The sequence below is a fragment of the Tenebrio molitor genome, chromosome 1, assembly GCF_963966145.1.
Source record: "Tenebrio molitor chromosome 1, icTenMoli1.1, whole genome shotgun sequence".
In the NCBI taxonomy this organism is placed as follows: Eukaryota; Metazoa; Arthropoda; class Insecta; order Coleoptera; family Tenebrionidae; genus Tenebrio; species Tenebrio molitor.
This window is the reverse complement of record NC_091046.1, coordinates 40,592,238-40,610,806: the sequence shown is the minus strand read 5'-3', so window position 1 is coordinate 40,610,806 and position 18,569 is coordinate 40,592,238. Positions and strand designations below refer to the sequence as shown.

The 18,569-nt window shown below is 39.2% G+C and overlaps 1 protein-coding gene across 5 annotated transcripts in view; it reads left to right on the top strand.

Annotated features, from left to right (window-relative positions):
* The window catches only part of ckn (CRK like proto-oncogene, adaptor protein), a 184,973-nt gene that overhangs the window by 129,675 nt on the left and 36,729 nt on the right, over positions 1-18,569 (top strand). For 2 of the 5 annotated variants that reach the window (XM_069045697.1, XM_069045671.1), the window contains one exon: positions 5,585-5,663. The exons of the other annotated variants lie outside the window; for them this stretch is intronic. Coding sequence is in view for 1 of the 2 variants with exons in the window: in XM_069045671.1 (XP_068901772.1) it covers positions 5,585-5,663 (79 nt within the window). In the remaining variant the exon portion in view is untranslated. The remainder of the gene's footprint in view (positions 1-5,584; positions 5,664-18,569) is intronic. 5 annotated transcript variants of the gene reach the window in all.

The window sequence follows — 18,569 nt, the reverse complement described above, 5'->3', positions numbered from 1 at the left end:
ATAATAAACGACCAAAATGCTTACCCACAAAAACATGGTAATGGTTCACTTTACCTACTTCTGGAATTTTCGCGTTTTTTCTGGCTAGACGCCCTCAGGGCGTCCTCCTAGATCGTTTCCCACCATTCAAACCTAGTGGAAATGCCTTTTTTCTCACTTGTTGTGTTTCAAGGTCGCGCCAATGTCTTAGTATAACTAAAGGTTAAGGAAAATTCATTTGCACAAGGTTTGAATGGTGGGAAACGATCTAGGAGGATGCCCTGAGGCTATCTAGCCAGAAAAAACGCGAAAATTCCAGAAGTAGTTAAAGTGAACAATTACCAAAACCATTTTCATCATTTTTTTTAACTGTTCTATCTGATGCTCTTTGAGTGTTGTGGATATGAGTCAAGTCGCACAATTTTAAAACAGTACGCTTTTAAGCCAGCTTGAATATGCTTAAGGTGGAACCAATTTAAAAACCACTCTCACAGTTCTTTAATAGTTCTAGTTTAATATTACAAAGCATTGGCAAACGTCAAAGTTTTGTTAAGAATTATGACTGTTCAAATTTCTCCTCATGTTGTCTTAAAATGAAATATGTGTGTGTAATAAAAAATTTGTTCCAGTGATTTGAAAACATTATACAGTTCCGTTTGGCAATTTCTTTACTGCTTTTTGAGAGATCTGTTTACTGCTTCAATCATAGTCCATCAATAAATACAACGTGTTTCACGTAAGAGTGCGAGCCTGAAGAACTCAAAATGCAACCCAATATTCAATTTTCACGAGTAACTAGCTGCAATAAATCATATTTTGCCAAAAAGTAGTTTGGACATCCCTTAAGTTTTTTCAATTTCCCCCTTGTTGACACATTTGCGGAAAAGCTCCCCAGCGATTGTGTTAGCTAGGGATGTCCAAATCTACAATTTATAATTTTTAATGAATCTAGTTCCCATTGCCAAATGTATTTTGTGTTGCGTTTAAACTTCGTTAGGCTCGTACTCTGAGGTGAAACGCAGCTTTGACTCATTCGTCCTAAACACTTTTCAAACAACAATTTTTCAAACTAGTTCTGCCTCAATATCCTTACTTTCGCTCCTCTCCGATTTCCCTCCGAAGACATTAGCTTTGCTGTTAAATCAATAGCTCCTTGCAAGATTTATGAGAAATAACTGCGACGAAATTAATTTAAGCCCGGGGAGAACTCCACTCGCTGCACCCCTTCTGGGACCCGACCTTTTATATTTTTAAGAGACCGCTTCCAAGACAAACACTCTGCTTTACTGACTGCACTTCGACTCTTAAAAGCCGACTCGATCTGAATACCTATTCTCGACTCGATCGTCCTGGCAATTCCGCAAGGAGTCAATCTCGAAATCCTGCAGATTTTCGATTATGTCGTCCCATCTTGCACCCGCCGCCCCCGAACTCCAACTGCGACCGGCGATTGAATTTTTCGGCCACCATCTCCGCAACTACCTCGACCAATTAATGTAAAGGGCTGTCACGAAGCGTGTGACGAAGGCCACTTCTGGGGTTTCGTTAATTGACACTAATTAAAGGCCAGAGCGATCGGCCCGGAGATGGGAAAATGGAATTTTCATCGATTGCGTAATTTTTCCTCCGGTCAAAATTAAAAGGTCCACGCATAATAAATCCGACACGTCGACACGGAATTCTGACGGTTTATTAGACGCGGGAACATGTGCTGACTGTCAAAGATGATTACTAGTTGGATTTACAACGGTTGTATTTTACAAGCGGGCCCACCGGGAAAGCGCGCGGTGGTTCACACAAGAACCACCGCCATCGTCAACACGTGTTGACGACGGCGCGACCACAAAAATTATCTAAACGATTGTGTTTCCCTTGTTCTTCGACTTTTCAGCGAGCCGCCCACCTTCAAGACCTAACCTTTCGAGCGTCATTGTTGAAATGGCACTAATTATCGTAACGATATGTAAATTTCGCCATATAAAACGAAGGAAAATGGGAGGGGACTAATGAAATCTGTTAAGCTGAAATTACACATGTTCTCTTCTATTTTTGCTTATAAACTAGCGTACTTTACAGTTGAGACGATAACCGTGGGCGGACAAAGAACTAAATTGCAGGTAACACGCACGGCGCTCTTGTACTTACTGGTCTTTTCAGTATGGCACTTTGCGTTTTTATTGCGCCAGGATGTACCTAATTTCCATTAGAAAAGGGTCTCGACAGATTCGCCGTAAATCATCCGAACGGGGTCGAAATCGGTAATGCGGGACCATAAGGATATTATAATGTAAAAAAACGACTGAGCAAAATCGAACCGGGAATATTTCTTTGCGAATTCAGCGAAACCTTTGTTTCTGAAATAATCTCGTTTTAATATTCAGTTATGTGAGATCGGTCGCCTTGACATATCACCGTTTCATGTTCTTCGTGAGGACACCGTTATAATTACCAATTTAGAGATATTCATTTTGTAAATTACGACCGAGCTGACTAATTGTTTTCATGTATTTTAGAAAAACGTAAATAATAATGTCATTCCCAACACGATTTTTCTGGTCGGAGCTGTTTGAAAGTAAACCATTTCAGGAGCTTATTTATGTTAAGTTAATAAATAAAAGCCGAGCGACCCATGTTGCTTTGGCATCCAATATGTGGCACTGACCACCATAAATATGCGAAGGGTTGGTTCAGACCAACACGAAACCCCTCTTTATTGCGAAGGGAATGGTAGTTTCAGCGCTCCACTCTTTCAGATGATTTTAATAAATCTGGCCGTTGTCTTGTTGTCAATAAATGTAAATTGAAAAAAACCAGAGGATTGAAATGTCAGAAATTTATTATATGTATAAAGTGAAGGAAAATAAGAATGTTCAAGAAATGAAATGTAGTTTGAATGCAAAAGATATTTTTTAATTAAATTTAAATTGAAAATATGTACATATGTATTGGCATATAAAGAACGGGAAAGAATTATTTTCATATACAGGATGTTTAAAAAAATAGTTGTATGTAGGTATTTCGGATTCCTGATTACAAACAAAAATAACAATTCCAAAAATGGACATTTTCTCCTATTCCCCTATCCCCTATCCTCCTTTCTTATTCCATTCTTTCCCTCCTCTTCCATATCTCTTTCTTCCATCGTATCTCCCTTCCGTCTTCGTTCTATAATTCTCCCCGTTCCTTTCTCTCCCTCTCTCTCATTACATCCACATGTGCTACATTCTCTCTCTCCCTCCTCACACAGGGTCATTATAAATTATTGTTCCATCGCAGTTGGCGTTAAAAACCCACACAAATTTTGGGTGTGCCGCCACCCTCGCAACGTTGGACAAACCAGTAGACAGATTTCCACTACCGCCAGGGGCGCCACCTATCAGCGATACTAGTCTCATTCTTGTTATGACGCCTACTACGATGGGACAAACATTTATAATGACCCTGTAGCACATTCTGCACCTTCTTTCCTCTCTTTCCATCCAATACCCCTCGGCATCATTTTTCTTTCTCTTGCACTCTATCTGTCCAGGTACTCCGAAATTTCCTTTGTCATACACCTCTCATAGTTCCTGTTGTATCTAGATTCTTTGATTTTTCGCTTCTATCTAGATTCTTTGATTTTTCCCTTCATTCTTGCTTGTGTCTCTGTCACTCACCTCTACATTCATGCGTGTTCCTTTTGCTCTCATTCTTTCCACTTCTTCACTAGAATACCCGTTCCTCTCTCCTTCTCCGTGTTTTTTTTCTTTTCTCTCCAACATTCCGTTGGTATCCTTCACTCTTCCCTTCCATCCATTTTGTCTTCAAACTTTGCCGCTCTGTTTCCCGCTTTCACTCTCAGCCTATTCCTCTTACTCTTCCCTCACTATGTAATCTGATGTTTTTCTGTCCACTCCTAGCACCCCTCTGAAATATTTTTCTTCCACTTTCTTTACCTCTTCTTGTTCCTTCCATCCCCAGATCTCTGCCCCGTACAATATACTCTCTATCATGTTCTCAAAGATCACCATTCCCCTCCTCAAATCATCTTCCCACTTTCTCTCTCCTATTCCCCAAACACATCCCACTACCTTATTTGCTTTCCTCAGCATCTCTCTGATATGTTCCTTATTCGTGGCTCTTTCCTTCCGTCCCGGTTCCACTCATTCTCTTCACTCTTCTTCTTTCTGTTATTGAACACCATCAGTTTCGTTTTTTCAACATTCACTTCCAGCTTTTTCTTCCCCACATACTTTCCCAGGTTCTTCATCATTTCTTGTTCATTCTTTGCCACAATTACCAAGTCGTCCGCAAACGCGAGACTCCAAACTTTCTCCCTTATTATTACACTCACTAATACATTTTAGTGATTGTGTAGAATAACTAGTGATTTTTCATAATCTCTGAAAATTGTGGGAATTAAAATTCTTTGATTTCACCATTTCCTTTTCCATCCTTTTCAGCCACGACACAACCTTGGTCGGCACCTTTACGACAAATCAATTAGGAAAAATCTGGTTTTCACAGAACATGACACTCGTGACGAAAAAATCTAGAAATTCCTGAATATTGATCTTTTTCTTAAAAAACTATACCATACTATATCTTTGTACAATGTACTTAATAAAACTTTTTCTTCCTCATTTTGGATCAAGGAACGTCAAAAATCGCCACTTGATCTTGGTGCAGTTCCCTTTGAAATTAATTACGAAATTGACTGTGATTCATTATTTTCTGTTGAAAATAATATCTCTCATGGAACTTCTTAGATGTTTTTCTTTTTCTTAAAAGTGTGTGTATGTACAGTTAATTTCAAAATTATCGAGTACACCTCAAAAATCAAGAAGTCGATTTATTAGAGTTTTTTCCAGATGTGAAGATGCCTTTTTGAAATGTAGACGTCATATTTTTATATAGGTTAGGTAAGTTTTGCAACATATATTTTAGAGCACCATAATATTGTTTGTTTTATCTTCTCTACACGGTGCTCTTCGCGATGTTATAATATTGGGCTATCCTCCGGATCGACCACCCTTCTAATTCCTTCTAATTTCGCGTATTCGATTAGATTAGGCATTTTGTTTGTCAAAATTGACATTGATCTTTGACAAAAAATGTAAGTGCATTTTACACTGTAGAAAATTAGGTGTACTCTATAATTTTGAAATTAACTGTACTTTTTTCGTTTTGGACTAATGAAACGTCAAAAAATCTCCAAAACCTTCGGCCCTTTGGTCTTGCTAGTTCCCTATGAAATTAATTATGAACTAGACCATGATCGATCGCAAATTCATGAAGGAGGCATGAGGGAGCCATCTTCATTAATTACAGCACCGGCAGAGGTCCCCAAAATCCAAAGACGTTGATCGATCGCTACATAATTAAACCTAAATGATACGAATGTTTATATTATGTTTATAAATCGCCCGTTTGAAAAGACAAATTATTTAATTTTTCGCAAGCGGCGTCGCCTTCTTAAGAACGAAGGAAAACTCCGGTCGATGTTGAAGCTATATTTGGCCGAATGTTTAGATGTCGCAATTAATTTTATTAATGGTTTTTAAACGACGTCGCTGGCTTAATCCTTTACATGTCAGTTCTGACTCTAACAACATTTTTGTTTCAGGTAAGGAGGAGATCTGTTTCTTTGGCACCAGCAAACAAATCAAGAAAGTCGTATGGGAGTAGCGGGCAAATCTGTTTTCGTAAGTAAATTGATCTTGTGAGTCCCGATTTGCATTTTGACGTAAAAAATATGATACCATCGAGGAATCTATTATGTTTTATGGCGCGCCATCATCGCCGGCGAGTCCGCCCTTTGACAGTGTTTTCGTTTCGGCATGCCGTGTTTATCTTAGCACCTTTTTCACACATCCGACGCTTTGTTATTCAAAGGGGCCGTCCTATCGATTAAGTATTTTCTAAACAAACACTCAAAAATATACTGCTCTGTACATAGAGCGCGCTACTTTTATAGGTTTTTTGACGTTTAGTAGCGGGGGTAAACAAAATCTTCTGGTGGCGCTGCCGCCTCATCCAGATTTATGACCCCTTGCTTGTGGGTTTTCCGTGACGGATTTTCCTACGCATTTTTCGGAGGATTGATCCTATTAGCGCACCCTCGATTCGGATTCTTCGTACGGATATGACGACGCCCTTAATTGTGATACTTTTTTAATGGCGATGGTGAATTTATCGGCAATTAAGCCCGGGGAGATTTTTCAACCCGACACCGGCAATTTCGCTAATTTATGTAAAGCGGTAATTGTGTTTTTAATAAATGTCGTAAATTCGTCGGTGTCACTGCATGGCCACTGGTTTTAAGCGCGCCCTGCGACGCAATTTACTCCCGGTAATTAAAGTTTTATTTTACCATTTCGACAGTGGAGGACACGAATTCCGTGTCCGCGGGCTTTTAATTGCACTAGACGTGGAGGTGATGGACATTCCTCCGGCTTCGTACGCAAACAATGTCGTGTTTATTGAAGCTTCTAGATAAATGTTTGATTTGATAATAGTACGAAGACATTCACGGTAGTTGATGGACTGGGAACACAAGTGTGTCATATAGGCGCCTGTTGAGAAATTTATTTGCCCAGTTCTTGACCCAGACACGTCGACCAGACCAACTTCCATTATGAACGAAGGCTTTCTTCGCTCGAAAAAAATCACGCAAAAAAATTGTGACTCTTGACCTGACCCCATGTATCTTCGCAGCATATTTCCATATTTTATCGGCTTTTAATTGTGGTTAGCGGTAATAAATGTTTCGTTGTACGTTTGATAAGCCCATTCACAAGCGACGGAGAGATAAATTTAATTAGCGGACGTTGATGGGTGCCATCGCAAAAAAGTTATGGCAAAACATGTGCGCGATCAACACACATGTTTTGCAACTGAGGAAAACACCAAAAATTACACCGAAATGGAAGTGAAAATGTCAAAAATCAAAGAATAATATCATTTACATAAACGACGCGTTAAACCAGAGTAAAAAATCAATACACTCTTTGTTCAAAGAATATTTGAAATGTAAACAGTAAGTAGAGGTATTGGATTCTCTCATGGACTGTGACCTTGGAAATCTGCGCGAAGGCGGAGCGATAAACCAGTGAAAACGAGCGAGAGAGAGAGAGAAAGAGAGAGACGATACTAACGTAAATCACGACGTTTTCCAGTCGGTTTGTAGCGCCTACTTGAGACCGATATCCGTCGTTTGGTCAGATATGACTCATAGCCCATGAGAAAATCTAATACCTAACCTAACCTTACTTTGAATTTGCTAATTACAGTCTTGTGGTACCGTTTTCTTAGCAATCATTCAATTCTATCTTTTTTTTTCTGTTATTATTTCTTGTTTTTTATTTGTCGCGATAATTCACAAACAAGCCGGTATGAATAGAAATCTTTCCATTTTTCCTTGTTAATTTTTTAATTTCGGTGATTCAGCGTCGACCAAATAATTTGTGTAATATTCGACACCTACATGACCATTTAGTATTTTTGTCAGCTGTCGAATCGTGATAATGAATTCAAAAATATTGTGATACCTGTTACCACATGCTGGTGTTTTAACTTTTTATTATTTATTAGCGGTAATTTAAAAATCGTTTAAAGACACGCCACGACTTGTTCAATAAAATCGATACATTCATTAAATAACGAATTCCGGCGTTCTGAACAACACACAAAGGCGGAAATTTTTTATTGAAGACAGACATGTTGTTTCTCTTGTTCTTGTCTATTTTTAATCGCCACAACTGGATATTATGCGTTCTATCCGAAAATAATTAATCCCTGTATATTTTCATTAAGTCGGATTCGAACAATGGCACGGTTTTGTTATTTATCCTCGAGTAATCTAGATTTATGGACAAAGTTGCTGTCCGGTACAGCTTAGCACAGTCCCCCTCCAAGCAGAGATAATATTTGATTTAGCTTAGATGAAATTAGCGGCCATAATTCAAAAATTCCTTTGACGTTAAGCGGAATTGCTTGAAAATGAATTCAAGAGAATTTGCATTAATTCTAATACGATTATCGTATCGGTGAAAAAATTCACGCGAGTGCAGCGCCGCAATAATTGGTTCGTTTGTGGCCCCTACCGTTATCGAATTAATTAAGAGTGGGGGACACTTTGCGGATTTAAAACGCGTCGTCCCAACTTTGTGCGCCAGGAATTCGTTTAATAATCCAACTAAATCAAATTAGGGTAAGTGCAGCATCCCATCAATTGAAATTCATCAGAGGCAGGGAAGGTTTTCCTGAGCGGTGGTTCCTCATTAAGAAAACCATGGAATATGAAGCGGACTTAATGCAAGGAAGGGTGCGGTTAAACGCAACCCACTCAGGGTAATAAGCCGAGAGGCTAGCGGGGTAATTATTACTTTAATATTAATGCGACACCGGATATAAATTACGCCCTATCGAAACTGTCAACCGATTAATCTGTTCAATATTATCGATAAATATTTATGATCGAGGCATTTTTGCTCTGTCTCGACCAACAAGTACGATTTCATTACAGGTTATTTCAAACCTGTACTATTATGCTAATGAGCGAATTCTGCTATTTATCGCGGTATCGAGATTAATATAAAGGAAAGCTGAACGATTGCACTTCTTTTTTCTCGAGTTTATCGCCGCGATCATCTCTAGGATGTTTCAATATAAATGGATAAATATCTTACTGGCTATTTCCCTCATACAATGTTAGCCAATTACATTCCATAATTATGTCTTTTTAAATGGTCCACCGACTCTCTGGAGTGGTCGAACTACCGAAGAGGAGCATCGTCTTTTTGCCCTGCTCGCTTTTACGGAGCCGTAGTCTTTTTTGTAGAGGGAGAGGAGAAGAGCGAACGAAACGAACACATTTAGAGCGTGAACGAAAGTGAACGAATTTTGGCCGACCAATGAGCGCGCAGAATACCCCTAACAAAACCGGGACCCAACGCTGCCCGGTACAACCGAGCACTGTGGCCAAGCGCCTAGCGCGCCACTTTGCATTCGGAAGGTCCCGGGTTCTAACCCGGGTACCGCCTGACCTGGTGTGGGTTTTTTTCAGAGGTTTCCCCACACCATCACATCGTGGTATGAGTACAGGTCGCACATCACAGATAAGACGAATGCTGGCTCAGTATCAACCTCTCAGTACCTACCACCTTCCTTCCGCACCCATCCTCACCGTACCCATCCAGAATCTTCCCCTCAGTGTGGCTGAAAAGGCTCTGGAAAGCCTCAGGAATGAAAGAAGTATCCTTTCCTTGCCCGGTACCACACCGGTACTAACGTTACGCCGGTGGAAAGCATATGGCGCTTTAATGAGTTCGCCTCGCTGATTTCTGTTCCTCAATTCCTGTCGCCTAATCAAGGCGACATGCGCTCAGGCCACATCACATATTCTTTCCGTTTCTTATAGTCTGAGGTACGATTATTACCAAAGGCGTTGCCTGAAGCTAGTGAGAAAAAAAGGCAATAAAATAGGAATATCTTGTAATGCTTCAGAACAGTGCAGAGCTGTAGCTGTGGTTTAATTTTGCCGAGGCGTGGTGAAGAAAGGAAATAATCTTGTGCTGTGGAGTGTGCATGTGAAAAGAGTGACATTTCAACTTGACCCTGACCTTTTGCAGCTTACAAAAAATATAGAACAGTGTGTGGTGTAAAAGAAATCCGTATCAGCGCTGCCGAGGATTTGATAATAGACACAGATGTGCAGATTTTTAGACGAATAGGTGACTGAAGCAGGGTTAATTTTTTGGGGGTAGTTTTGGGGAGGGAGGGTCGGAAGCCCTCCCCCGGAAAAAACAAGCGGATTCAATTTGAACGGAGGCAGTTTTGCGAATTAGAAATTCAAATAGAATCCGTTCGACTTCAAAGCGAGCCGATTTGGCTAAACTAATAAGATGTTGATAAAAATAGCTTCCGGTCCAAGACGCGTTTTAACTTCCGGTTCACGTCCGTCCGGAATGAAATATTCCCTCGAATATGAAATATTCATCAGAGGGGCTAGTGCATGATTTAGCGTCAACCAATCTCATAATGCTCGCTCCTTAGCAAGCCGAGCCCGTTGGTGTGGCGGCTGCTATTAGAAGAACCCCCGAAGATATGCCCTCCCGATCATTTCGACGCGTGCATAATAACGATTTTTGTATTCCGGAGACGTCGGCGAGGTGCAAGGCCGACACGGCTCCCGCCCCTCGAACAATATCACGGAACGTTTAGTGAAAAAGAGAAACTCCGGAGAACGAAAACAACAGATGTCCGTTCGGACCTCGGATTCCTGCGGCTAACGCGGATTACCGGATTCGCCCCGGAACCCAAACGAAATGTCTACAAGCTTTCCGCCCGAGCGAGACGGACGCTTTTACAGACATGGCCGCCCTATTGAAATGTTTGAGGGGCGGCTGACGGCCCTGCGAAAGGGAAAGTGGAATGTCCGAACTTTTATGGGCACGTCACTGTCATGTAGGGAATCAAAATGTTAACAGATGGCGTCATCACGCCGTGAAATGTCTATTTAACAGCGGGAAAATAAACTGTCACAACAGAAAAGTTTGCACTCTACTAAAAGACACCATCTGGAAGATCACCGACGCGTGAAAATCGTATTTATTAAAAGGAAATTTTCTTGCCCGGGGGTGCGGAAATGCGGGACGGTGATATAAGCTCCCCAGTTGAATTTCCTTCACTCAGAATGGATGTCAACAATCGATGAATATACACCTATTTCAATTGACTCGTACAGCAAAACCACACAATTGTTGCCAACTTCATCACTCATCATCGCGCGTTTACTCTCTTTATAAAAAATTAATTTCAGACTCGCGGTTCTATTTATTATTATTATTATTATGATATAAATATTTCTTCTTAATCAAGACAAAACACTTTTCGTGGTTGTAATTGGCAAGCCAAAATTAAGACAAGTCGCACAATGTCAAACTAATTGTGTGCTGTACTAGGAAAAGTCGTAAGCGAGATTAATGTCCGCTCGGGAGAAATGGTGACAGATGGAGGCGTAGCAAATTTTATGCTCTCAGTCACAATAGTCAATTAAGACAGGTGTACTACTGTGACTCAAGTATGTTCAGGACTGTGTTAGCTTTGTAATTTAACACTAAAGACTTCGGTAGAGATTTGTGTAGTGTGTGGAGGCTTTTCGTCTGGAGCTGGGCGATTCCCATGACGGGACCCAGCCAGGGAGGGTGTCTTCGCCCTTTTGTGTAATTTATATGGAAGATCGTCTGCGGTCAAGCCCTCCACCACTTTAATGATCTGGCCCACGCCCAAGCGGTCCCATTCACACAAAAATCCGGATTGACCCTCCGAAAGCGCCTTTGTGGAAGGGACATCAGCATAATGTACCTGAGGAAACTTGAAAAGCCATAAATAAGGCGTCCAACGGGGGGCGGGAGACCCCTAGGAGCTCTCCTACACGGTGCAACGAAGATCATGTGGGCACTGCAGCGTGGGGTTAGCGATGATGTACACCCCAAAGTCGATGTTTATCTTGGACGGACAGTTCAGCATAAAACAGTCGGTAACGGAAATTCGGAATACATAACATCTTGCAATTCGCATGATAGATCGGAAATCCCAACGAAAGATCTCGTTTCCGGAAGATCTCGCCTTCGAGCAAGACGAATGTGGAGGCATCAGCAGTTTATTTCAATTTTTCTGGTTGCGGTCGTTTATGAGTCATTGTGAATTCAAATGATCATCCAACACTCGTGGTGCGGAGCATGTTTGCCGCTTATCCGCGACGGTTCATTCTGGAGGTACATTTTTCGAGTCTAGACCCATTTAATACGTCGCCGGAGTTGCCGCATTCATCATAAATTTCACGGTCCGAAAATGATTCAAGGGTCTGCGGAGTTTCTTTTTCGCGATATTCAAAGACAAATGCTCGGCCGGACTGCCGGAGTTAATGTGATTGCTTTGACTTCGGGAGTTGGACGCAGTTCTGACGAAGTTGTTTTCGACGTCCTGGGCTGATAATTAGATGAACGCATCGAGAAACACGTTATTGGATTTTAATGGTAGAGCGGAACTTTTTTTCGGTCGTCTCGTTGTGTCTGATCGATGGACGTGGGTCCTCCCTCGCATAAAACATTGACGACGTTTACACACAGCCGCAACGTCCGTTTTATTACTAAACAAAATAACGACCTCATCTAATCGTAATCAATTATACAAACAATAAAACGGCGTCAAATAACAACGATTTTACTAATTAAATTGAATTATGTGGCGGGCCCACGACCGTTCACGCCTCGCCGTCCAGGTGTTCCTTTTCGGTGTATTTTTATCGATGTTGCTTTTGGAAAGACACTCGAAGAGCAAATTTTGAACAAAGGTTTTGCACATTAGAGGACGAGGTCATTCATTAAATAAATAACTGCATCGCCAGAATAATGATGAAAGGAATAAGCAATGTACATTTAAAAAAGTGGACTGTGCCTCAGTCCCATAAGCGCACGATTAAAGTGGAACATCTGTTGATTTAAAAAAACGATAATAATTAAAAATTATTTTGGAACTTTCGTGATTTTCCCGCTCTTTCACGCGCCGCCGCTGGTCTCACGCATGCGCTACTCACTTCCGTTTCATTTTGATTTTCGTCAAGGTTAGTCGGATTCACTTGCCTCGCTAAAAAAGTTTCACTTCAAAAACTCTGATTTATTTATTTAAGAAACTGTCATCGTGTTTATCCAATGCTGTCGAAAATTGACATTTTCTCAGGATCCAAGAAATATTTTGATATTCTTCATTCCCAATAAGCCACCTTCGCTTTTCATTTTTGATCGCATTTAAAGATTAAAAGGATTCCTGAAAAAATTGTGAATCTGGACAACTGATCCTGACATCTTAAATTTTTCTCATGAAATATGTAACTGTTTTTTTGGCGATTATGTCGAGTGTGTGTTTTTAAGATGAATATTGATGCAAAATTTGTTACAAATAAAAATTACACGGGCACGTATTACAGGTGAGGTAGTATTTAGAGAAAATTAAAAGAATCTTATTTTAATAATTTCCTTATAAAACCAAATAAAAATGGAAAATGAAATCATTCTGACACCAAATTGAATTGATGATTTTCACCGTGTGAAAGTCTTTGCTGTGATGCATAGAAAGGATGACAATTCAGAGTGAATCATCCAATATAGATCAAGGCAACGTTAAGCATTGTGTTGTTTACAAAAATAGATCTTTGGTCCAGCACTCACGGTTTTTTTACGTGATTCATAAAAAAATTATAGTGGACCATAGGTAATCACGTCCTACAATTACAAAAAAAATAGATAAGTTAGATAAAAACAGTCCTTTATTTCAGGAAGAAAGGCCAGGCCTTTGACGAAGGATAGAGTCGTGATAGCTGCGTTTTTACTCCATTGTACAGGGTGTTGCATCACTTGTGTCAAGTAGGAAGACAAAGTTAACTTTGTGGTTATCACTCTTGTCCGCAGTTTATGGTACGAAGACCATTCAAGAGGGTTCCAGCGGTACCTTCTGTGTTACGGCGTCAGACAAACTGCAACCCCCAAATTAATTTAATTAAATATCTTTACATCAAAACATTTTAATTAAATTCTAATCATGGATTTTATTTCTCTACCAAATTTGAACTGCATCGAACAAAATTTAATTTTTAAAGTGATAGTTTTTTGCCTGCTGTACCTACCTAGGTAATTAATTTTAACAAAAAAGTAATACCCAATTTATCTGGCGGTGAACAGTATTTATGCATCTATAATGCCTTCATATATGTAAATATAATTTAGTTTTAAAGTCATTTTCCAAGTGATGAGACACCCGGTAGAATCAAATTTTATCGCGGAATTACAGGGGTTTTAATTATTATTTTAATTATTCAACAGACTTGAAACTTTAGGAACACATCAACGATACTTCAAAGAAAGGTTCTTGCCTATTCTTGTTCTAACCTGAATGAAATCCTGTTCAGAAAGACGTTCTAAAGTCAGGCAAATGACTTGGCGTTTTCTTTTTTTTTGGAAAAACTGAGACCATCATGAACACTTTAAATATCAAGAACTCTCAATCTAAACTAGTTTTACGGTATATATATTTTTTTAAGAAAATTAATTGATTATTTTGGCCACAATTTGTCGACAAAAGTCACCTAAAACCGCCTTAATTTGGCTCTCATCACTGGCGTATTCTTCCCCTTATATTAGAGAGAATGTTGTGTAGGAAAACTTATAAATAACTTGCCATTATAAAACTTCTTGCTTTTGTATTCTTTTTTGAAAAAAAAAAAACGACTAATGAACAAATCGTGCAAAAACTAAACTAAGCTGTAAATACCGTTAAAAAAAAAGTGTCCAGGTAGCGTGATGCTTGTTTTTATTTTCATTAACGTATGGCGTAGCTATTAAACCATAGATCTCGGACGTCATTTGCTCATTTATTCAACGAACAAGCAGTTATGTGAATTATTTCTTTTGCAAAAAAAAAGAGTTCATTATATTTAGAAGTAATCAACGAAGGTTTTACTGGTGTCCTTGGTACGGTGATCACAATGAAACGATGTATCTGAAGAAAATCTTAAATCATACTAAGCAAAAGAAGTGTTAGTGTCTAAGAGAGAGAAAACCACTGCCTGCTTGTCCATAAATTTTTTTGAACGCTCGTTACAACAGTGGAAGCTTTGACACCAAAAATGCAGTTTTAATGTTGTATGACTTTTTTTAGTTTTGCTTTAGAGCTATTTTTTTATGATGTATTTATTTTGTCTCGCATTTTAGACATACATTTTTGATTCACCTTTTATTTTCTCTGGTTTCCCAATTATTATTATTTATTATTAGTTTATGTTCGTTGCCTAAATCAGCACAAGCTTGCTTGTTGTTTGCATTTCTTGCGGAGTCTGTACTGATGTAGTAGTTGTTATCATTTGCAAATGTTGTTCTTAATGGTGTTGACGTAAGTACGTAAAACATTAATCTTTGTATTTATAGCAAAAGTACATAGTAGAGATTTTAACACACAACTTTGAAGGAATCCTCGAAATCAAAACAGTTCCACTTCATGTAGGATAATTCTCTGACGATACAAGCAATGTAATAGTAGGTAACAGCTCTTGTAGGAACCTATTCCAGATATAGTTGGAACAAGTCATATTTTCTCGCCCATTTTGTAACAACAGTCTAATTCTAGATGCAATAAGAGGACCGAATACGAGCCTCCCACTGCATAAACACTGTTGACATTTTAATAACGGCGACGATATAATCAACTTTAGCTAACTTCTTCATTAAAAATAATTGTTTGGAGCACCTACGCACCGGCCGCTTTCGGAGATATAGGAGCGTCGTTAGCGTCACTTAATTTTCACTAAACATTAAAATTAAACTGGAATTGTCGTATCCATTTTCTCAACATATTGATTAAACCTAATTAACCTTTTAATTAAACGGTCAACAGATGCGCGTGTGTCATTTGGAGCTTCCAGCAGGAGCGTCGCCAGCAGGGAAGTATCGATTTCAGGTGTGGATTACAATGTAGCATTTTATCCTGACCTGGATGATTATTTATCAACAACGCTCAAGTCAGATCATGGGACACATTTCGCCGTATATTTTTTTGTAATTTATCGACACCCAGGCTTTGCGTGTCGTTCTCCTTCTTCGAGCAGTTGTGGGAGTCGTGCTTCAAAAAATTGCAAATGAATGGGTTCTGGCCACATTTTAAACGGGACAGCGAAGATTGCACTCTCAATAAAATGACGCAGACGGGGACGATGCAATAAAAGCGACAAGTTGGATGTTGCTGCATAAAATGCATTAATTAGCAATGAATTGCCGTCATCTATATGTCGTTTTCAGTTAATGTTATTCACGGCGAACATAATTTCTCTAGACATGGAATGGGCTATCTACCATCAGTCTCTGGCTGGAAGTGAAATACTGATTCGAAGAAGTGAAGAAATCATAATTTTATTGGCTAACGTCACGAGGTTGCTATTGCTCAAACCAGAAATGTCGCTGTTTTCGAATTCACCAACAACAAAATTTTTATCATGCAAGATTTTTGGATCTAAGATAATTTTACTCGTGTACTTAATACACAGCTTTGTTTACACAGTTTGGCCTCAGATAAATTTATTCCTTGTGTAAAGGGCAATGCCCCGCTCGCTACAAAGCAAATTAAAGACTGATCTCAAATATTTTTTATTTACATCTGGTTAGCATATTTCTTTAACGGATGGCATTAATTCTGCGATAATGGACCAGTTATATCAAATTATGTAGTATGATGCAAAGAATAATTCATATTCCAGTTAAAAAAATTGCATCTGGTGTACCGAGCCATCAAGATCAACAGATCTAAAAATATTAGCAACGAATAAAAGACTAACACGTTTGATTAATCATTACAAAAGTCACAATTTTGGGAAGTTTTTCGAAAATAATAACACATTTTGGATATTACATGATGCAGTCCCGGTTATTTGCACGCAGCCGAAATTCCCATCCATTCTTAAAGTAATAAGATTTAAATTTCCCGCACGAAACTCAAATTTGGTGAGGCAGTGTAAATCAGGTTTTTCATGACGTCGCTACGAACTATCACGTGAACACCGCGTGACTACTCCACTGGTTCGCCGCGCCAACTATAGTACATATACAGGGTGTTTGAAAATTGCTAGTACAAAAAAAAACTGTGGCATCTGGAAGCCCTAAGAAATCCAAGAAACCAATTTTTAATTTTTTAAAACAAAAGGGATAAAGTAACCCTATTCCTGCATATTCTACGCCTCAGGCGGGGCAATATTTTTTAAACCTTGGTAACCAAGCGTGATGATCATAGTGATAATGAAGGACTATACAACAATATGAAAAATTTATATTTTTTTGCAAGATCTTGGCAACCACAGATTGACAGTTTAAGAACATCAAATTTTTTATTTCGTTATTGCTTAACAACGTGAAGTGTCTTTTTAAAATACCTTAACTCAGTGGTGCACTAACAATTTTAACCCAATTTTTAGTAATTTTTATCTCGAAAACTAGAGGATTTTTATTAGAATTTTCTTTTGCCGATGACTTCAACTCACCATCACCAATTACCAGGTTTTTTTTGTACTAGCAATTTTCAAACAGCCTGTATGTACTCTGTTTCTGAGCCGGATGCCGCTAAGCTATAAAACGACCGAAGCGCTGACAGATTCCAGTGATTCTCATTTTCCGAGATCATTCTACTGGTGTTAAAATGTTATAATTCAACTGCTCAAAAATATTATCCCTTACTACGCATCTTCCAAACACCATGTTTTCTCACTCTTACGCCCGCACAAAACTTTCAGAACAAGGATGGCCAGTTTGTTAACGTGAACCGAGAGCCCAAGTATCTTCCCCACAAAAGAAAGTTGCACGTGTGGATGTTAAGCGGTGATTACATATTAATTACTTACCGGCATCGAACTCAGAAACGGAATTTATTTGAGGAAATGAAGAACAGATTAAATTGAATCTTTCTGTTAGCATTAGACGTTACCTCACGTATGGAATATTATAAGAAAAAATAATGGTCGCGGTGTGAAATTAAATTGATTAATAAATTCATAATAAATGATTAATTAATTAGCAATTAATTTTGTTGGTACTGGGATATAATTGAAGGATAGCGAGACCGTAAATCTCATAATTGCATAAATTTAAATAAATACATTCCTATCCAAGTCACCAGACCATAAAATAGGAAATTTTCCGATCAATAATAATTTACAAGAAAGACTAAAATTTGAAAAAAAAGAAAGATTTTTTCAAAATTATAGTTGCAGGAGTGGAGAAAGAATTTAGGTGTTGGGAACCTGTCCCCGGTGTACTTGCTTTGGTCAGTGCCCCTTTGTCGGTGGCATTAGCAGCATGTTCGCGTAATTTACGAGCTTTAGCCCCCATCAAATCAAATTTTTATTTGGGCTTTTGGCATTTATCGCGGCTGGCTGCGCAATTTTAATAACCTGTGTAAAGAAAACAAAACGAAGCGAGCCTCTTGTATGGCTATCAATACCGTCAATGTCTGCAGCTAACAAGCCCAGAAAAAATGGCTGTTGAATCGGGGCCCCTGCTAGATAGTGCATAGCATCGGACAGATACAAATCTGACGTATGTGGGATTTAATTGCCCACAGCCATTGAAGTAGTTTCGGTATGTACCAAATGAGGAGCTCGTTAGTCTTGTCGACACCAGCCATCGTGAACATCGCCGGCATTAGACAAAACAATTCCGTTCGGCATGTTACAAGTAGACTAAGTTGTTGTTGCGGCTTCGGACCCGTCAATCGAGCCGGGGATTTGTGTGAAAGCTGCGTAAAAAGCTCGCCGGAAAATTAGTTGTCTGTAAAGCTCCCGACGCACCATAACGTCGATAATATGTTTCCGTTGGAAATAATTACCGGAGCGATAATCTCGACGGATCCGGCACTTTGTTTTCGTATTTATGGTGGGTTAACATTGCGCTCGCGTTGCAACAACGCTTCATTGAATATGCGGTTTTAATTAATTCGGGACTGGGCCGTTGCGTACGAAACAACTATCAACAATAAAAGCAAACAGGACCTGATGAATTATTCCAGTGACACGG